The sequence below is a fragment of the Taudactylus pleione genome, unplaced genomic scaffold (assembly GCF_031769625.1).
Source record: "Taudactylus pleione unplaced genomic scaffold, aTauple2 ptg000070l, whole genome shotgun sequence".
Taxonomy (NCBI): Eukaryota; Metazoa; Chordata; class Amphibia; order Anura; family Myobatrachidae; genus Taudactylus; species Taudactylus pleione.
In genome coordinates, this window is record NW_028284472.1 from 10,579,965 (window position 1) to 10,602,319 (window position 22,355).

The 22,355-nt window shown below is 43.9% G+C and overlaps 1 protein-coding gene across 4 annotated transcripts in view; it reads right to left on the reverse strand.

The window, feature by feature from the left end:
- The window catches only part of LOC148533768 (cytochrome P450 2C5-like), a 43,909-nt gene extending 21,851 nt beyond the window's left edge, over positions 1-22,058 (reverse strand). The window contains exons 1-3 of one of the 4 annotated variants that reach the window (XM_088467350.1): positions 21,867-22,046; positions 10,227-10,401; positions 1,081-1,095 (exon numbers count right to left, since the gene is read on the reverse strand). Coding sequence is in view for 3 of the 4 variants with exons in the window: in XM_088467354.1 (XP_088323480.1) it covers positions 10,239-10,401; positions 21,867-22,046 (343 nt within the window). In the remaining variant the exon portion in view is untranslated. Of the gene's footprint in view, positions 1-1,080; positions 1,096-10,226; positions 10,402-21,866 lie in introns of all 4 variants that reach the window. The other 3 variants (XM_088467354.1, XM_088467352.1, XM_088467353.1) reach the window with 3 other exon arrangements.
- Between the last annotated feature and the right edge of the window lie 297 nt (positions 22,059-22,355).

Below are 22,355 nucleotides of genomic sequence, written 5' to 3' on the forward strand. Positions count from 1 at the left end.
AAACATCAGTGTTCCTTGCTGAATCAGGCCCTTTGTGAGTAACTTCTCAAAAAACTTGCATAGTGCACAGCTTATCTGGAAAGTGATTATTTATTTTAATGATGAGGTTGTTGTTCATAGCAGTTGCTTATACTGTACCATGATATACCATCCCGTGAATTAAAAAAAAAAGATATATACCAAACTTATGCATATTTTTTAATTCACTTACTGTGACAATTTTACTGAGAATCAATGGAGCGCACAATATTTTATTTATCTCTTTACATATCTAAGAGGGTTTTTAAGGGCTGTCAGAATTCCAATGCTGGCATCCCGACAAGGTGACAATATCGATAGAAGGAGGTAAGTGTACTCTCCTTCCCTACCCCTAACTCTTCCTCCCGGCAGCCTAAACCTCCTCCCCTAGGGGTAAATTTACTAAAGTGAGAGTTTTTTTAAGTGAGTTTTAGAAGAGATGTTACCCATAGCAACCAATCAGATTCTACCTAACATTTAACTAGCACCTTATAGAAGATAAAAGCTAGCATCTGATTGGTTGCTATGGGCAACCTCTCTTCTAAAACTCACTTCTAAAACCTCTCACTTTAGTAAATTTACCCCTAGCGGAGGAGGTGGCACTGTGTTTGAAATACTGGCCAGGGGGGTGCGCTTGGCAGGGACCTCCCCACAACACTCTGGTCTCCGGTGAGACCGCCCAGGACCGAGATCGCCCTTTAAGAGGGTGCTGGTGTATAGTGCGGCACTGGATGGCTCCCACAATTAGTCCACGATTAGTCGCCTCCCGCGATTAGTCCACACCCCCTGTCACCTGGGCCCAGCGCGGATCTTGGTGGCCCTTCTCATATGCAACAGGAGGAGCACGCACGCGACAGGCTGCCTGTGTCGGTCGGGCTGGACCAGAGTTTTCCCTCACAATGGGAAGTCTGTGTCAGGAACAGTGGAGAATGGAGGAGTCGGAGCTTCCAGGGCTGCACTCCCCCTCTAGCAGTGGTACAGTCTCCGGACACAGATGCTACATTACCCTGCACTGCACATAACTACATGCCTCCTCTCCCCTGCAGCTTCGGTTTTGATGACAGTTGGTCTCCTGGACTTTTCTTATTGTATTAGCTGTCTATGTAACCTATATAAGCTGCCTATATAAAACTGTTTTTGTTGTCTTTGCTACATATGTACAACTGTCTTAATTCTGCCAGTAAATGGGGGTTCAGTGCAGCCTGGTGTTATGAAACACGATGAACCAGGTAGAGATTTGGCTGTATTATGCAACCTTTAGCATTTAGGGCATTGTCACATGTGCACAGGGTACCCTACTGTTGCCCTTGGAGAGCGGTTGTGTATGGAGAGACGCATAGGCATTAGTAGGTTGTGTCACCCCTGGTTAAACCTGTGGGAGCTCAGAATCTTTGCTGGTCGGTGTTCATCCTGGTATAGCTGTTTGTGACTCATGAGGAGATCAAGATCAAGCTTGGAAGGTTCCCTTCTAGCTGGAGCAGGCATCTTTCACCTCTATAGAGCGAGGTTTTCAGCCACAGCATGTTCTACCCTGATTTCGTACCTGGCACTGTGCGGCAGTAGGGTTTGCAACAGTTCTGTCTCATTAGACATGCATTATCAGTTGCGCAGACAGCGGGGGGCCTTGTAGGGTCTCCATTAGCAGTTTTGAAAGCACTGGACTTACGTAGATGGGCATCGTCCCGAAGGGTGTTTGCTTTGGCAGCACATATACTAAAATAGGGAATGATATAGAGGTAATCTCCGTGTTCCGTTCGCAAGGATGGTGTGCAGGTTTGTGAGGGTTCCATACACTATGTGGAAGCCCTCATTGGTGAGGTCCGCCACTCTCTAGGCAGTTTCGACTGGGATTACCAAGCTGTGGGTCCGTTCAAGTGTTGGCACCGGAAAGTTATTACTTTCCTTTCTTCGGTTCTCTCTGGTCTCATCAGGAAGGAATAGGAGACATCGAATAACGAGGTGTCGGTTTCCTGCAAATTTTGCTTGCAATGGCTTTTGTGTCCATGTGGAACTACCTGGTCACTGTCCTTCAAGGCTCCACCAGTTAACATCTGACTGGTTGTTTGTTTTCATAGGCTTTGGGGTTTTTTACTGACCGTTTTGAGTCTCGTCAGGGTAACTTCAGCTGTGGAAGCTTCAGCCGACAAATTCGTCATGGGGCTTCTGAGTCTTGCACCCAGGGATTCCCTTTTGGAATCGGAGAGACAGTTTTGCAAGCTGAACCTGTGTGGGAGGCCATGTGAGACAGTGCTCAGGTGGCTTTTCAACTTTTGGCTATGGCCGTGTTGGCTTTATGGGCCCTTTGACATTCAAAGCCCAGTCGTTCTTTCAATTTCTGTTTTGTGAGGACGTTCTTTTTTGACCAGTCCTGGATCGGGGGCCAAGGCTCTAAACACACCTACAGTAGTACCTACCAGAGTATCTCCTTTTCTACCCAGTTCACGGGCAAGTTTTAGGGCTGTTACTACAGTTTTGAGACCATTGAGTGAAGTCTTCAGACACCAGGGTGCTGGGCATCATTCGCAATGGTTCCATTTTGAACCTCAGAGGTCTGCCACAGAGGCATTGTTTTTTGTTTCAATATCACTCTTCCCCGGGAGGTAGTGAATATGGTGGTATTGGCCCAGGCTGTCATTCCGCTGCTCTCAGCCGGCATTTTTTGCTCCAGTTCCAGGACGGACACTGGGTTTTATCTCTTTACTTGTTCGAAGGCTGAGTGGCTCCTTCTGGTCGGTCTTGAATCTTTGTGCCTTGAACACCAGGGGGTGAGTAGTTCAGTTTGAATAAACTCTCTATGGTCAGGATGCCACTCGGAGCCAACAAACCCTCGCTAAGTGCCTGGGAAGCCTCACAGGCTTCATCAGGATTGCAGAGTAATTGATCCTCCACTCCTTTCCATCATTTTATAGCAGCTGTGGATCTATGTAGTGTAATTTCCACCCTTTTGATGCTGATAAGGTGTTACTATACACCCTTCCTTCTCATAAAGTAGGCATGATTACTGGCGGTGTTTTGTAGGTGGCATTTAGCACTACATCTGAGGATATACTGGGTGGCAACCAACAAAAACATATTTAAAAGGCAAAGGACTAAGCAAAGGAATACTTAAATTGATGTATGAAAACTATCTTAATACAATATATATGTAAAATAAAATATAGTGGATTTTATTTTTTATAAAAATTTATATATATAGTATATACACATATATACACATACACATATTTATATATATATATATATATATATATATATATAGGAATTCACCGGGGTGCTGCACTCATGGGCAAAAAAACAGATACTGCAGGCGGTGATCGTTATATTAACGTTTCAGGCCCTCATTCAGAGCCGCTCGCAATTAGCGCTCGCTCGTTCAGAAAAAGGGGGTGGCTATTCAAATGAACCGTACGCTCTTTGCGGTCTGTTGCCGCCTCCATGTCTGAACGAGCGAGCAAAACATACGCACGTTTATTTGATAAAAACGCCCCCTGGCCACTCGCATCATACGTAATGTCCGCTATATATTAGATTAATCGAGTACATCGAACAGCGTATGAACTGTTCGCTATTCTTGTGGTTGGTTTTTTCAACCGCTATTTTGCGAGCAGTTCTGAGTTCAAAAAAACCAAGTGACGTGGTCAATGACGCTCCAGGTTTAAATATGCACACCCATAAAACGCCCGTTTTGACCTTTAAGCACGCCTGCGTTCTGAATTCCACTCCCCGTTTTCAAGCACCTTCCCCTGTTTCCACCCACATACGCCTCCTCCTGTCACTCAAATTAGCAGGCACTCGCTATTTAGCGAGCACACGATTTTCGGCCGCACTGACTGGTTCGCGCATGCGTATTGCAATCCGTACGCATGCGCAGATGTGCGAACATCGGTCACAATGAACGAGCGGCCGCTTACGAGCGGCTCTGAATGAGGGCCTCAGTTTTATAACTGTCTACAGAATATAAAGCATGTTACAAGAAATCGTACCTTATATACCCCATCACCAAACACCATGTGTGCAATCAGCGGCATAACGAAATTGAGCAAATATCAGCTATATAAAAATATATGTAATAATAAAGGATACTTCATATGCTTTATTATTACATATATTTTTATATAGCTGATATTTGTCCAATTGATTGCGCTCTAAGGCCCTGATTCAGACCCGGACACTCTTTCAGAGCGCTCGCTCAGAATCAGGGCTTTTTTTTTTTCTTGTTGTGGCCTCCCGGCCGCTCGCTAAGCTGTGGGTGACTACCCACAGCTTTTGCGAGCGGCCAGGTGATGGTCGCGATGGTCATGACCATCGCGACCATCGGGGCTTGCGATGAGACCCTTGTGGTAGGGTTTCGTCTGTCGCAAGCCCCAGAGAGTTTCCTGCTCTAACAGAGCAGGAAGCTCTCCACTGACATCACTGGTGATGTCAGTGGTGCCTCCCACAAATGGCAGGGAACGCCTCCGTTTGTGTAGCCACTCCCCTCCCATCCTACAAAACGGGGCGAGCTGTCAATCAACATCGACAGTCGCCTCTTTTGTAGTGAGTCCCGGAGCGAGAGAATTTCTCTCTCGCTCCGGGGCTTACACATGCGCGCGGCGCATGCTGTACGTGCGCAGTACCCCACCATCGACCCGCTTGCGAGCACTATGCGCTCGTGAGTGGGTCTGAATCAGGCCCTAAGTCCACAATGTGAACATGCTGTTTGATTGAATATTATCAGTGATTTATTGATATTTGTATTGCTATTAATGTGAGTATGCTATGCATTTATTAATGCATTTTTTTCTCAATTTCGTTATGATCTTGTTAGTATCCGTATAGTCGTACTGAGATTGTGTATTGTTGCTTAGTAACGGGTTTGGATGTTCACGTGGTGTGCGCCGTCTGGAGGAACTGGATGATGTCATCAATACCAGTCGAGTATGGATGACATGATTGACAAGCGTCCCACTGGAACATTCCGCTGATTGCACACATGGTGTTCGGTGATGGGGTATATAAGGGACGATTTCTTGTAACATGCTTTATATTCTGAAGACAGTTATAAAACTGAAACGTTAATATAACGATCACCGCCTGCAGTATCTGTTTTTTTGTCCATGAGTGCCGCACACCTGCAAAGTCTGTTTATGATAATCTGTGGAGGAACTCGGTAAAGCTGTTTGTTTTGCATTTGAGTGCCGGCCCTATGCATTACTATATATATAGGAGTATACAATGTATGAAATTATATCTAAAAATATTTATAGGAAAAATTTGCAACGAGAATTTCACAAGGAAAAATGTATAGATAGGATTTATAAAATGTATGGATAAAGGGATCTGTGGTTGTGGGAGATATAGTAGTATTGACACCTGTGTATAGCGATTTCTAGGACCGTTTTCACTGTTATACATCCCATGTTTGTGATATACATGTATATACATACCTGAACGTAATAAGTTCTATAAAACTTGGTCTCGATGGTACTGTTGGTGCCCCGACCACCACTCTTGTAGAAGATGAGGTTGTTTGGCATGATGATCTCTACCTTAGAGACAGGTTTTGTAAGCCAGGTTCCACTCAGGGGAGTTCCACTGGGTATTTCTTCGAATTTGGAAGGGTGGCTCGGCATCCCTCTCATCTCAGTTTCTCATTCGGTCCGACAGCACTCGTCACTCTCCATTGGTGGTTGGTTTATGTTCTTTCCCTCCAAGTCCGATCCTTGGTCCCTCCGGATTTGCTTCTTGTGACCAGGGACTTGAGTCTCCTAGACTGAAGAGCCATGAATTTGCTTTTTCGACTCCGGGGCTTTTGGTCTCCATCCACAACGACACGGCTGATCGATGGGCTTGAACTATAACACACCTTTCTAGCTCTCTTGGGGCCATGTCCATCCTCACCGGCCGGCCGATTTGCAGTCAGTTGGACAAATGCACTACGACAGCATATGTACATCATCCAGGAGGCTCAAGTATGTGGCAATGATGGCGGAGGCAGTCCAAAATCTTTTCCGGGGCGGAGACCTTCATTCCAGCTCTCTAGGCAGTGGTGATACTGGTAATGGGAAATTGGACTGTGGGCTTCCACAGTAGAACCACTTTTCTTATGGGGCTGCAGTCTCTCCATCCAGTGGTCTTCCTACAGTTCATTCAGACGTGTGCCCTTCTGCGGGTGGATCTCATGGCCTTTCGACCCAATTCGAGGTTCCACAATTTTGTGTGAGATCCAAGTATCCGCTGGCTTTCACAGTGGATGCCCAGATGGTTACGTAGGATTTTCATCTAGCGCATCTGTTACTGCTGACTCCAAGGTTTCCTCAAGTCCCCAGATGCATCATGGCTTACCAAGTGAGGGTAATCCTTGTTGTTCCAGGCTGGCTATGCTGGTCAGGGTATGCAGACATTCTCTACAGGTCAGTAAGTCTCGTGTGGTGTTTTTCACTTTGACCAGACCTGCTGCAACAAGGTTTGTTTCCTACACGAGGACCTTCCTTGGTGGGGTTTTCACTACCTGGGTTTTTTTGTGACCAAGCGGGAGAGAGTTGAAGGTTTTTCTTTCTCTTTGGTCTATACTATCCTGTGAGCCTGGACACCGTTTCCATCTCGCCCTTACCACCAGGGTTGTTAGCTTTACCTCTGCTGATGGGCACATTACAGGGTTCGTGCCTCCACATTTTCACCTCTCCTATTCTTAGCCTTCCTTCTGGAGGGTATGGAGGCCAGTTGGCGACTTCATTTTGTGATTATACTGGCTTCAGCCCTGACACTTTATTCCCAGCGGCGTTTGGCTTTTCTTTCAAAGGTCCAAACCCTTTTGACTCGGTGTGCAATGTATTCAGCCACTGAAGGAGCCATGGAATCTTAATATAGTCCTCTCAGTTCTCACACAGGCTTCATTGGAGTCACTGCATTGTGTGGACCTTCAGTTTGTTGATTGGAAGTGGGTCTTCCTTGTGGCAGTTGCCATCCCTCAGCATAGTTCCATGTTTAAGGTTTGCAAGCCACCTTTTGTTGCCTTCCATGAAGATTGTGCGGTTCTCCATACAGGTTTTACATTCCAACTGACACTTGTTTCGGCCTTGTTCTTACGCCAGGTTCTGGTCCTTCTGGTTTTTCCTCCTTTGGTGAATTAAAGCTACAGTTTACAATAAGTACCAGCTCCAGCCCCAACCTATGGTCCAGTGTTCCCCAGCCTGCTTATGAGAAAATAATTCAATGGTAGTTTGACCAAAAATCCTATCCTAGGGTGCCCTGAAGAGGGGCAGCCCCTTTATTGGGGGGTGCCCACCTCCCCAGGGATCTGCCTAGGCTGACTAACATGGTGTGATGAATGCTTTGGCTGGGGTACCACGTTAAGAACATCCCACGGCTGTGACATTACACCTCCGCTAGAAAGAGTCAGATGCTGTTTGTGGTAAAATGAGGTCCCCTACCCATTTTATCCCCAATATTTCCACAACAAGGACTGGCTCACTGAGTGATCGTTATATTAACGTTTCAGTTTTATAACTGTCTTCAGAATATAAAGCATGTTACAAGAAATCGTCCCTTATATACCCCATCACCGAACACCATGTGTGCAATCAGCGGAATGTTCCAGTGGGACGCTCGTCAATCATGTCATCCATACTCGACTGGTATTGATGACATCACCCAGTTCCTCCAGACGGCGCACACCACGTGAACATCCAAACCCGTTACTAAGCAACAATACACAATCTCAGTACGACTATACGGATACTAACAAGATCATAACGAAATTGAGAAAAAAATGCATTAATAAATGCATAGCATACTCACATTAATAGCAATACAAATATCAATAAATCACTGATAATATTCAATCAAACAGCATGTTCACATTGTGGACTTAGGGCCTGATTCAGCCTTGAAAATACAGGTGACCCCTATGTTTTTTTTTCCTGTATTTTTACAACCAGGACTGGTTGAGTTTCTAGGGGGAGACCCCACGTCATTTTTGTAGTATTTAAGAATAATTTTACTATTTTATTATTATGAGATTTTAATAAAAAGTTATATAGTGAAACTGATGCTCATTGTGTAATGGTTATCCTCATATATTATGAGTCCTGGATACAAATCTCTGTGCTACTCTTGTGTTTTGTACTACTTAAAATGTAAAAAAAAAAATGACTGGAGCAGTAGCCTGACAAGCATAGCACGTGGACAAACTTCGTGGAAGCTCTTGGAGCTTGACCACTGACCAGCCAGCATCAGGGATTCCCCAAGCAACCTATCACAGCTGCATTAGTAATCTGGTATTCAGCCTGGTCATTTTGAGTTCTTTATTTTCAGGCTGGTTCCACACTGGAACTTGCTGGCAACAAAAATGAAATGCCAGAACTGGACTTGGCAGGCCCCTCGTCTATGTAACTGCTGAATGACTGGTAATAATCTTGCAGTCACCCGGAGAGAGAAGTCATTGGAGTCAATGCTTTCCCCCAATACCTTTCTCATCTTTAAATCCTGATCTTTACCATCTGAAATTGGGAATCCAGCTAATGCCCTATGAGTAGCAGCAGAAGCTACCTTCACAGCTCTGAAGATTTTGGTCACCCTCTAGTGGCCATTTATGACATAGCTCTGTACTCATAAGTAATCTTAAATGTAAAAAAAAAACATGACAAGACCACTTTGGCTGGTGCTCCACAGCTGGCTCTTGTACTCAGAGCATGAACTCTACCTGCTCCGCACACACTATGCCCCTGCAGACCATTGAGTACTTTCTTCATTAACTGACAGTGCTGCAACATACATTGTGAAAAGAGACTTCCAGGTTTATATGTAATCTATCAAGATATGGTAGCCAGGTCACAACGTGCATAAAATCCCTCTTGTAACCTTGGTTACCTACAACTTTCTAGGTTTGTATAGAATTATAAGTGGACGCTATTCACCGCAATAAGAAATTAAGGGGTTGATGTACTGAGCCTGAGCGAGATAAAGTGGTGAGGGATAGAGTACCAACCAATCAGCTCCTAACTGCCATTTTACAGACAAGTACTGCCAGGGCATTAGTGTCCACTTTACTTTCATTTTCCGGGGGCATTCACACTACTCCACATGTGTGAGTGGCGAGTGCCGGGGAGGAATCCTACAAATCCCTCTCCCTGGGTTTTTTTTGTGTGATTTGCTCCCATTGGGAGGTGGAGCTAACTAGCGACAGTATCCCATTAGCTCTGATAATTTTTCTCATGAAAAAAGATGCTATTATCGCGATTTGTGCCCAATGGTCATTATCGGGGAATCCAATTAAGAAGAATTGACCTGTGTTCATGAGAATACACACAGGGCCGTAAAACGTATGTGTTTTCGCGATCGCGAACATGAAAACAGGGCTATTTTCGGGGATTTTGTTTCACCTGCCTGAGGCATGTGAAACTCAATCCACCAATAAGTTCCGGCTTTTGGGGCTAATTGGATAGCCCCAATGGGATCCATTAGCACCCAAATAATGTTTATGGCTAATTGCATACTGGCCCAGGAGGGCGGTATGGTGTTTTGGTATAAAAGATCTACAAGAAAAAGATAGACAATGTCTAGATAGACAACAGATGTTAGATAGACAATATGTAGGAACAACCGGCCAATACACAAAAAGTCGACATGGTCAAAATGTTGACACCCAAATGGTTGACACAAATATGGTAAACACTTTTATTTGTATAATCCTAATCTTCTAACCCTCCCTTCTGGTGCTTAACCCTAACTGCCCCTCCTAGTGCCTAAACCTAACCCTCTGGTAAGTGCCTAACTCTAACCATCCCTGAAAGAGCCTAATCCTAACAATCCAGTAAGTACCTAACTATAACCCTAAAAAAAATTATTCATTTTTGTGCTGACCATTTTTGTGTCGACTTTTTCGCTCTGTCAACCTTCATCCATGTCGGCATTTTGTATGTCGCCATTTTGTCCCTGTCGACATTGTGCCCATGTCAACCTATTGCCTGTCTAACATCTGTTGTCTATCCAGACAGAGTCGTCCTTTTTCATGTAAAGTTATTAACGGGAACTCCGTAGAAGTTGCTAATTAAAGATAATAATAATAATAATATTAAAATAATAATATAAAATATATCTATGGATTGATCTATCTATCTATCTATCTATCTATCTATCTATCTATCTATCTATATATCTATCTATCCAAATATACAGTATGAAAAAGCAAACCAAAACTACACTTATAATAACAGTACCAACAATACAATAGAGATTACCATGTCCTTCAAAAGTCTTCTCGAAAAGTGCCACTTTTGCTCTTGCAGAAAACTCATCTGCGCGGGTCACAAGAGCATCTTTTACTGTTTCATATCCGGCCAGGACGACTATTTTCTCCTCTCCTAACTGTAGAGAGTACACTGGGCCATACTTCTCAGAAAGCTGCAAATCAACATAACAGCGTTTATTGTTATATGTTCCATCTGGTGACTAAGCATTGCTTATGTATATCATGATCACATTATTATTATTATTATTATTTATTTATATGGCGCCACAAGTGTTCCGCAGCGCCTTACAAAGTACAAAAACAAATTGTATACAAGTGACTTACAGAACAATACAATACAGGACATGGATAATATATATTGCTACATTAGCGACCATATCACCCAGATAAGCAACAGAGCATAAGCAACCAAGTGTTAGGTGCCCTAGTGGTGAGTAAGAAGTAAATGACACTATAGTAAGGAGAAGCACAAGAGGGTAGATGGCCCTGCTCATGAGAGCTTACATTCTAAAAAGGTGGGGGAAGACAAACTGGGTTGACACAGATGGGGTAGATGGGGACGAAGGAGCATGTAGCAAGGAGTTAGAATGATAGCTGGATGGCTTTGATGAAGTAGTGGGTCTTGAGAACCCGTTTGAAGGATTGCAAACAGGTGGAGAGTCTGATGGGGAGTGGGAGACAGTTCCAGAGGTGGGGAGCAGTGCAGGCAAAATCTTGGAGGCGGGAGTGGGAGGAAGTAATCAGCTGGCATGAAAGGCGGCGTGCATTAGTTGAGCGAAGAGGGCGGAGAGGAGCGTGAAGGGAGATGAGATCAGAGATGTATATGGGAGAAGATTGGGTGAGGGCTTTGTGAGTGAGCGTGAGAACCTTAAATTGGGTTCTAAAAGGGAAGGGGAGCCAGTGGAGAGCTTGTAGGAGAGGGGAGGCAGATGTAGAGTGCTTGGAGAGGAAGATAAGCCATGCAGCAGCATTAAGGATAGACTGGAGAGGAGAGAGATGGGATTTGGGGAGGCCAGATAGGAGGAGGTTACAATAGTCCAATCTGGAGATGACCATTGAGTGTATGAGGGTTTTAGTAGCATCCTGGGTGAGATAGGGTCTGATTTTAGAAATATTTTTGAGATGGAAACGACAGGACTGTGAAAGGTTCTGGATATGTGGTTTGAAGGAGAGGGATGAGTCCAGGATAACTCCAAGACAGCGCACCTTGGGACTAGATGAGATAGTTATTCCATCAATTGATAAAGAAATAGTGGGAAGTGAGGTGATGTGGGAGGGTGGGAAGATGATCAGCTCTGTCTTAGACATATTAAGTTTAAGAAATCGCTGGGACATCCAGGAAGAGACAGCAGAGAGACAGTTGGAGATACGAGTCAGAAGAGAGGGGGAGAGATCAGGGGAGGAAAGGTAGATTTGAGTATCATCAGCATAGAGATGATAATGGAGGTCAAAAGAGCTGATGAGTTCACCTAGAGAGGAAGTATAGAGGGAGAATAGGAGAGGACCAAGAACAGAACCTTGGGGAACACCTACTGTAAGAGGCTGTGGGGGGGAAGAGGAGTCATGAGAGGAAACTGAGAAAGATCGGTCAGAGAGGTAGGACGACAGCCAAGAGAGGGCAGTTTCATGTAGACCAAGGGAGTGAAGGATATTCAGCAGGAGAGGGTGGTCCACAGTGTCAAAAGCAGCAGAGAGATCAAGGAGAATGAGAAGAGAGTAGTGGCCTTGGGATTTGGCAGCAAGGAGGTCATTGCTGACTTTTGTGAGGGCAGTTTCAGTGCAGTGGAGAGAACGGAAGCCAGACTGAAAAGGGTCAAGGAGGGAGTGGGAGGAAAGAAAAGTGGTAAGGCAGTTGTAGACAATCCGCTCAAGCCCCCATCATGGCCGAGCACGCCCCCCGCTGTTAGCCGACAATCAATGTTTGTTTTATCTCCACCAACTTCCTGGCTACAACCAATCCCCTGCCACCTGATGGTATAAACAGTAAGGCTGGAAAACCACAGCACTAGGCTGTGATGATTGTGCCTGCACTGCAGTCTTTCTCTTCCTGGTCTTCTGGCTCTGCTGTGTTGACTGTCTGGACTTTGACCCTTGGCTTCATCTGACTTCCATTCTGGCTTTGATTTTCCTGTCTCTTTTCATTAACTTGGATGACCCCTTGATACCCAGCAACATATTCCTGAGCTCCCACCTGTATACTAAAGTTCTGAATTTGGCTCTGATTCTGGCTCTCTTTAATCCCATGGCAACCAGCAACCGGGACCCAATCCTGAATTTCTACAATAGCCTGTAAGCTGTGCTTTCTGTGACATTATACCTCTTTAGGCCATACTTGCCGACAATCAGTTCCCTCCTTCCGGGAGGGAGCTGATTGTCGGCTAACAGCGGGGGGCATGCCCGGCCATGATGTTACATTTGTGGGTGGAGCTGCATGATCGCATCATCGTAGCCCCGCCCCCTCTTCACAATGCCATTATTTTTGGCATTGTGAAGCAGGGGGTGGGGCCACAATGACGCGATTCAGTGCAAATCGCCTCACCCCCCCCCGCTGCGGGGGTTTTTAGTGTATTCTGGGGGGTGGTCGGGAGGGTTGCCGGCTGCCGGGAGGCTTGCCTGCCTTTCCCGGGGGCCGGGAGCGGCACCCGAAAATCGGGAGGCTCCCGGCCAAATCGGGAGGGTAGGCAAGCCTGCTTTAGGCTTCAGCAAAAACATAAAATATATCAAACAGATTCCCTTCCTAATACCATGAAAGCAGAAGTGGTTATATACTGCATACAAACCATTTTTGCTCCAATATGTCCATACCTCCCAACTGTCCCGCTTCTTGAATATCAGATTCAGGTACTGTGCCGCTGTCCCTCCCACGGGCCACAGTGTCCCACGGTGGGGGGAAGTTGGGGGAAAGCAGAGCAGTGGGTAAATAGATGTCGCGCACAAACAGCATCTCCTTAATGGTCAGGGAGAGTCCTGAGGGCAGCCCAGCATCTCCGTGGTTGCTGGTCTTGCCCCCGATGTGAAGAAAGGAGCGCGGCAGTCCCGATTCTAAACCATACAAAGTTGGGAGGTATGTATGTCTCCCAGGATTGCAAATTTATTCCTTATTGTAAAGTTTGTGCACATGTATAGTATGGATGCAGTCACATACTTGTATAGTGCATCATGATAGCAGCTCTCACACATAAGTAGAGATGTGCGTGGACCCCCATGTTTTAGTTTTGGGTTTGGTTCTAATTCATCATCGTGTTTTGTTTTGGATTCGGTTCTAGTTCAGTTTTGGATTCCTTGAATTAAAGAATTACTGTAGTTACAAACAGCTAAATTCATGTAATTTTAGACCTGTTTCTGTGCAAACCAAATCCCGAGTTTGGTTTTTAAATCTGAGTTCCGAACTGACAGCAAACCCCAAATTGATTTCAAAATGGGGCTCGACTCGACTCGGATCACCTAAGTATGTGTGTGTTCGTATTTTAGGAAAACTGAACTGCACATCTCTATATGTAAGTACTAGAGATGTGCGCCGACCCCCGTGTTTTGGTTTTGGATTCGGATAAATTTTAGTGCTTTGGTTTTGAAAAACCACCCTCAGGTGTTTTGGTTTTGGATCTGTTTTAAAAAAAAAAATACACAGCTAAAATCATGAAGTAGTCCATTGCTTTATCATAATTAACCCTTGTAACACAACCTTAAGCTAACTTATATACTAATAATAAACACACAGACACCAGTGCATTGGATTAAGGTCACAGCTTTATTAATTGGATGACCAGATTTTAATTCCTAAAGGGTGGCAAAGAAGGTGCTACCAAACTCAGCCCTAGCCAATTAAAACCATTAAAATGGGGGGGGCGACTAACACAGTCCCCCCTGTATATAGGTGTAACCCGCGCTGCAAAGGTCTCACCACCCTTTAATATGGCACAGTCCGGACGCTCCCGCAAGGAAGCGCCCATTGTCCCGCCCGCATGGGTGGGACATACCTGCCGTGAAGCAGTCGAGAAGCCGACGGACAAAATCCCGACCGCCGTATTCCTGACTGTCTAATCCCTGCAAGGCAATAATGACAGGCGTCGAAATCCCGATGCCTGTCATTAGACCTACGCTGGGAGCCCGACACTCGGCTTACCGATCGAAGGTAAGCCGGGTGCCGGGCATAGACAGCCACGGGGGGAAGGGTTAGGTACCCCCCGGGAGGGTTTGGGTTAGGTTAGGGGAAGGGAGGGTTAGGGATAGGCACCCCCGAAGGGAGGTTAGGGTTAGGCACCCCCCCAGGGGATTTAGGATTAGGCTGCGGGGAAGGTGGGGTTACAGTTAGGCACTTAGAGCAGGGTTAGGGTTAGGCACTTGGGGGGAGGTTAGGGTTAGGCACCCCTAAGGGAGGGTTAGGGTTAGGGGGTAGAATAGGGTTAGTTAATACTTACCTTTTTACATTCGGGATCTTCACCCCTGCCAGGCATCCGCTGTTGGGATTTGAACCACCGGCAAATCATACCGATTCCATACCCGCCATCCTTCAAAATGGCAAGTGCCCCACAATGACCACTTACACCATATGTGGCCACTGGTTAGCAGCGCCTTCCCGCCTACCTGTGCCTATTGTTATTAATAATTAATAAAAGACAAACAAAACATATATAGTGAGGCTTTGGGTAGGGGGGTGGGTCTTGCAACTGAAAAGAGGCTGGACTAAATTCAAACTGGCCCTTAAATACCCCTGCAAAGTATACGCCCCCTGACTATCCTCTAATTGGCTACTCAGAACCCATGCAAAACTACTAACTCTGCCTAGCAACAGGTTACTGACACATCAATTACCAAAAATGAGTACTCTTAAATAGCCTCGTGCCTAAATAGCAATCAGCTAGTCATAATTTGGACTGAAAAACCTGAGTCCAGTTTTTAAATCCAAGTTCAGAACTGACTGCAGAACCAAACAGAGACTCAGTTTGACTCGGAATTCTAAAGTGATTCCGAACTTGGGCTCAATTCGACTCATAAACCCTAAATTCAGTTGTTGTCGGTTCTTCGGGAAACCGGATCTGCACATCTCTAATAAGTACAGTGTTTACTGTATGTTTCATTTATTATAATTATTGAAGAAATGTACTTATATCCTTAACATTGGCAAATAGGCAGCTTTCCATTGACTCCATCACGTAATGAGCACAACAAAGTGTGGTGCCCAACTTGGGCTGGATGGAGCATTTTCTTCTAGAGAATCCTGATTCAGAGTCTAACTCTGCTTTAATCTCTTTAGCCTCTTTTGCTGTAGTTGTTAATTCTAGTATCAACCCTCCCCTTGGTGGACGAGCAAGCTTCGGAATGTGCAGGGACTGATGCGCCCACTTTGGGTGTCTTTAGGCGCTACCGTCGGACACACCATAGGAACTTGCACCTGTCCCATGCAACAATAGGTGCAGATTCTCCATCATGGCCTCCAATGTGAATGCTGAAGCATCTGAGTATGCAAATACTTCTGCGACATGACCACAACACCCCCATAACATGCCCATACGATGGTCAATCTCCATGCGACCGCCTAATCTCCTCCCAGTCACCGTCCAAGAACGCCCAATACATTTCTGAGAACGTGCATCTGAGTCAGTACCACGGTCTGTACGTAATGTACAGACCGTGGGACGTATGCCCCATGAAACTTTTTTTAGTCATTTAGATTAGGGGTGAGCGGGTTCGGATTTCTGAAATCCGAACCCCCCCGAGCCTCCCCTATCCGAGGCGGATCCAAGTCAGCCTCGACTTTTCCTGCCTGACTCGGATCTGAAATGGAGCAAAACGTCATCATCACGCTGTCGGATCTAGCGGGTTTTGGATTCTATATAAGGTACCCGCGTCGGCGCCATTTTCTCACTCAGTTGTGGACAGTGAAGAGAAAGGGTGGGAGTTAGGGCTGGCTGGGCTGTGTAAAGTAGTGTAGTGTAGTGTTGTGCTGTGCTGTGCTGTGCTGCGCTGTGCTGCTGTTGTCCATAGGGGCAGTGTCCACTCCTCCAAAGTCCATAGGGGCTGGCTGTGTTGTGCTGTGCAGCTGTTGTCCATAGGGGCTGTGTCCACTCCTCCAAAGTCCATAGGGGCTGGCTGGGCTGTGTTGTGCAGTCAGTTGTCCATAGGGGCTGTGTCCACTCCAAAGTCCTGTGCAGTGTCCCAGTCCTAAAGTGGTGCTGTAGTGTTGTCCAGAGGGTGCTCTGTCCATCAGGGGTGCTCCCCCCAAGTGCAAAAAATATATATTTTTTTCTGTGTTTGTGAATTGTGTACGCACGTGCATCAACAAAGTAGCGCCGAGCGTGCGCCTGTGTCATAAGTAAAGGGCCGGCTGGCTTGTCCGTTAGCCTGTAACCCCCAAAGTGCACTCCCCCCCCAAAAAAAAATTTTTTCTGTGTTTGTGAATTGTGTGCGCAGTAGCCGCACGTGCATCAACAAAGTAGCGCCAAGCGTGCGCCTGTGTCATAAGTAAAGGGCCGGCTGGCTCATCCGTTAAAGGGTGCTGTAACCCCCAAAGTGCACTCCAAATAATATTTTTTTTTTCTGTGTTTGTGAATTGTGTGCACTGTACGTGCATCATCAAAGCAGCAGCGCCAAGCTTGCGTCTGTCTGTTAAAGGGTGGTGTAACCCCCAAAGTGCACTCCAACAAAAATAAAACATTTCTTCTGTGTTTGCGAATTGTGTGCACTGTACGTGCATCTTCAAAGCAGCAGCATCAAGCGTGCATCTGTCTGTTAAAGGGTGGTGTAACCCCCAAAGTGCGCTCCAACAAAAATAAAATTATCTTTTTTTCTGTGTTTGTGTGTGAAATGTATGCGCAGTAGCCGCACGTGCATCAACAAAGGAGTAGCGCCAAGCGTGCGCCTGTGTCCCATAAGTCTGTTAAAGGGTGGTGTAACCCCTAAAGTGCGCTCCACAAAAAATAAACAATTCTTTTTTTTCTGTGTTTGTGTGCGAAATGTATGCACAGTAGCCGCACGTGCATCAACAAAGGAGCAGCGCCAAGGGTGCGCCTGTGTCCCATAAGTCTGTTAAAGGGTGGTGTAACCTCCAAAGTGTGCTCCACAAAAAATAAACAATTCTTCTTTTTTTTCTGTTTGTGTGCGAAATGTATGCGCAGTAGCCGCACGTGCATCAATACAGTAGCAGCGCCAAGCGTGCGCCTGTGTCATAAGTCAAGGGCCATGTGGAGAATGTGGAGAAGATGATGTTCATAAAAATTAATTATCAACTCTTCCAGGGAGACCAGCCTCCAGAACGTACAGAGGGACCTGTGGTGGTGGATTCCAGCGGGGACGAATTAATACTCTGTGAGGATGAGGATGTACACAACACTGAAGAGGGTGAAGAATCGGTGGATGAGGAGGATGAGGATGACATCTTGCCTCCGTAGAGCCAGTTTGTGCAGGGACAGATTAATTGCCAGCTTGTTTTGTTGGGGCCCAAACGAACCAATCATTTCAGCCACAGTTGTGTGGCAGACCCTGGTGCTGAAATGATTGGTTTGTTAAAGTGTGCATGTCCTGTTTATACAACATAAGGGTGGGTGGGAGGGCCCAAGGACAATTCCATCTTGCACCTCTTTTTTTTCTTTGCATTATGTACTGTTTGGGGCCTAGTTTTTCAAACTGCCATCCTGTCTGCCACTGCAGTGCCACTCCTAGATGGGCCACGTGTTTGTGCCGCCCACTTGTGTCGCTTAGCATAGTCATCCAGCTACCTTGGTGCAACCTTTTGGACTAAAAACAATATTGTGAGGTGTGAGGTGTTCAGAATAGACTGGAAATTAGTGGAAATTAAGGTTATTGAGGTTAATAATAGCATAGGAGCAGAAAAACCCACAAATTCTGTGATTTTAGCTGTTTTTATACTTTTTTTAAAAAAACTACAGATCCAAAACCCAGAACCCAAAACACAGAAGGGTGGTTTTGGCAAAACCAATCCAGATCCAAAACATGAAGAAAGATCCTGATCCAAAACCAAAACACAAAACACGAAAAGTGGCAGGTGCACACCCCTAATTTAGATGCACAAGTAGTTGAAAGACCATTTGCAGGAATATCGGCATTGCATGTGACACAGAATCAGCCCCTTGATTTAAAGGGGATATGACAAACCTGGATTATGTTCCCACATTGAAGAGTATTGGATAAAGCCACCTGAAGATTATCTATTAGATGCTTGATAATAGAACAAGAATTACACTCCCCATAGCAGGCTATAGGGACACTTTAACAAATTAAAATAGAGGGAGCACAAAAAAAATCAGTGATTTGTATGTGGTATCCCTTTTTGTGGCAACAATGACAGAGAAGTGGGTAAATAGACCCCTAAATGTTTATGTGAAACTTGCTGATAGTCGTAGATTAGGAATTATCCAATTACCTCTCACTTGTGTAGTGTTCCCTATTTCATTCTAACTTCCCACCAGGCCAGAGCAGGCAGACCACTGCTTCCCCTCACAGCTATTAGACTGCACCTCATATCAGTCATACTGTCCCAAAATCAGTTGCATACTGGAGGGGCTAGCAAAAACATGGTCAAACACTGAGATACATAGTGTGATCAGATTTCTGCATCTAAAGGACAGCTGAAATTCATTGCCAACTTGGCGAGGTGTATGGTGATAACGGCATGTCACGGAAACAGGTTAGATACACTGCCTTGGTAATGGCAGGACAGACCTTCAAGATGAGCGGCTATCTGACCAGCATAGCACATCCACCACAGCTGACAATATGTGCTGTATTGAAGGTCTGATGTAGGAGGACAGATGCATTTGAGTTAGTAGTAGTGTTGCTGACGAGCTGAACATCTCAGTGGGTACTATGCCCAAGATCGTTCATGAGCAACAACTCAATGTTTGACCATGTTTCTGCCAGCCCCGCCATCTAACTAATGTTGGGTCAGTATGAATGGTATGGGGCGCAGTCTAATGGCTGTGAGGGGAAGAAGTGGTCTATCTGCTCTGGCCTGGTGGGAAATTAGAATGAGAAAGAGAACATTACAAATACAACATGTGATTTTTTTTTTCTGTTACTACTCTCTTTGCAGCACTGAACACACCTTCAGACAATACAGTAGATTAAGGGCAGAAAAGCATTTTCATAATTCTTACACTCACACATATTGTACTTTCTCCCACCTATTTGATTTGTTTGAATACTTTAACTGTAGCGTTTGGCAATACACAAGCATTGTCAACCATCCAGGTGCTGCTAACAATGTTCTACTTGTAGCATTTAAAAACATACTGTATGCCAGTTTATATTACTATAAATTGACTGTGTATTCACACAAAAAAAAACTAAAACATCTTTAAAGGTGGTAAATTTTACTATAAAATGTATTATAGAGCAATTATTTTAGTGAAGTTATGCAAACAATACTGTACATACAGTAAGAATTGGTTTGTTAAAAGAGTAAAACCTGAACATTTTACTAATATACTTTACTGTACATAAAAATACAGTAACTCACAACTGGTTTGACATATTTTTGGTTGTAATATAGGCGACATAAAGTTATTTTGTATTTTTTGGAGTTGTGGGAATTTCCACATTTTATCCTATCTCCACTATAGAATTTACAAAATTTGCAGTGGTTGTATGAATAGAAACCTTTTATTTTGAGATGCAATTTATAGCGGATTTAGATATGGGAAGAAGCCTGAGAGCTGTTTTTAAAGATCTAGCCTTTTAAAAATAACTAATGGTTCTGTAGGTAATACTTTGCCTAGCACAGGGTCTAAAATTAGTATATCTCAATTTTTTTCAAACTGGTTTTAATTTGTTTTTCTTTACTATTACTGTATTAAGGTGGTAGTGAACGGGACAAAAAAATTTATATTTTTTTAAACGGCAGCAGCTGCTGTCTTGGAATCAATTTAGCCCTTTCTCATTTTGTTTTTCAGGATAACTTTTTTCCAGAAAACATGCCTGTTTCTCAAAGTTATTTTCATTAAAGCAATTATACAGTATCTCAGTTTAATGAACTGAGAACAGAGAATGTTTGACTTCTTCCTTTGAAGATGGCAGCTATTGTAAGGTATGTAGCTGTTACTATCAACCTGTTCAATGTAGCTGTAAGTCTTCATTTTCTCACCTATTTTCCAACCAGAAGTATCCAGAAACAAATCCAGAAATTACATTTTCCTATTTTGAAAATTATGAGTAAACTTTAAATTATACTTGTTTATTTCAAATATGACATGAATTCCAAAAAGTCTTATGGATGCCTTCCCATACAGTAAGGACATTATCAATACTATATAATACTTAAACAATTTAATGTGGGCAAAAAACAGGGTTTTAGAACTGTAATCTTGGATTGACTTACTTTTCCATTTTCCGAGATATAAATTTGCAAAGCTGGGTGCAAATGTAGTATCCATTGCAGTCCCATACAGCTGTATTAAAATAAAGTCTCCTCAAATTAAAAAAAAAAATAGTAATACATAATACTGTATATACAATTTAAAATAAACTTCCTTTTAATTTCTGGAATTTCAATATCCCTTTTTAAATATTCATTCACTGCATCTATCTATTTACAGTGTGGTATATTTGTATACAGTGCCTCTATATCAATTGTGCACCATTTATAATTGTCAGACCAGAGAAATTTATCAATAATTTGCAATACCTTGGTTGAGTCCGTAATATAAGAACTTAATCTGGTGATATATTTTTTGATGCACAGATCAATTCTCAAAGATGGGATGTGGCTGAAATTATACCTTATATGATTGGATGACCAGTAGAGTCAGTCAATATTTTATGAATTTTTGGAAGATAGTAGAATATGGATATTCATAGATGTTGAACCATAAGGTACCCTTCCTTCAATCAGGCATTTATATATTTTTTTATCCTTTTGGCATGTATGCTTCCCCTCCAAAGGGTAAGTACAACTCTCATTTGAGTGGAACCACAAGTCTCAGCCAGTCTGCTTGTTGCAGTCTCTCCCTCTCAGCTGCTTTTCTCATCTCTCCACAGCACCAACGTTCACCCCTCCTACTGCTCTTTGTTTTTTTTCATTTGTAAATGAACTTTGTTTAAAATGCCTCTGTCCTCTTTGCACTTTTCCAAAATGACCTAATTTGAGTTGGATCTCACTGGCCACGAAATGTCGGTCATCATAGTCGCCTGTAAAGTAAAGGCCCCCATACATGGTGCGATTCAAAGTTGGTAAGATGTGTTGTACATTTGCCCTTGAAATTCTTCCCTTGAAATTCTTCATACGATGTGGTCAAATGGTGTACGATTGATCGTTACGATCATAGGATAAGATGCATAGAAGTGTATCACATTGTACTCAAAAGATCATAGATCTCTCTGCAAAACCATCTGATCTGCGATCCAACTAGAGGATGGCGGGGATGCGCATCGGGGTCGCAGAACACACAAATAACACCTGTTTTCATACGATTGGTCTGTACAACCCATCGAAACTATCCACATCGGGTAAAAAATCATACCGTGTATTGGCACCATAATAGTTTGTGATGGCAACATATTATCTGTGGGTGGGACAGGTCTTTAAGTGATACCTCACAATTGCATGGTATCACAATTTAACCCCTTCATCACAGTAGGTTTATTATAGTAAATGTATTATTACCTGGTGAAATGATTCATAAGGTTTCTTCAAATCCAGGAGGTGCAGGTTTCCGATGATTGGTAAAGGTTTAGGACCAGGAGGAAGATTGTGATAAACGTTTCTTTTGCGTCCATAGAAAAGTATTGCCACAAAAATACATAGAATAATGGACAGTATTGTGACTGGATCAGTGATAGTCATGGTGTCAACAAAGCTTTCTCCTATCAAATGAGAAAATACACGTCAGCGATATAAGTATATATAAGACACTAGGGTAAATGTATACATAGGAACAATAACCTGAATGTCAGTTTGAGGTCTGATGCCATAATGACAGCTTCATGGGGATAATACCTAAACAGAGAGCTAAAAAGTGTATTATCATTAAATAAGACCCTTTAACAATATACAGGATTGCAATATGGTCCATTGTACGTCTGTCCTCTGAAGTTCTATTTCTTTTTACTTTTATTTTAAAATGTTCCGTCATATTACATTTTCATGGATTTT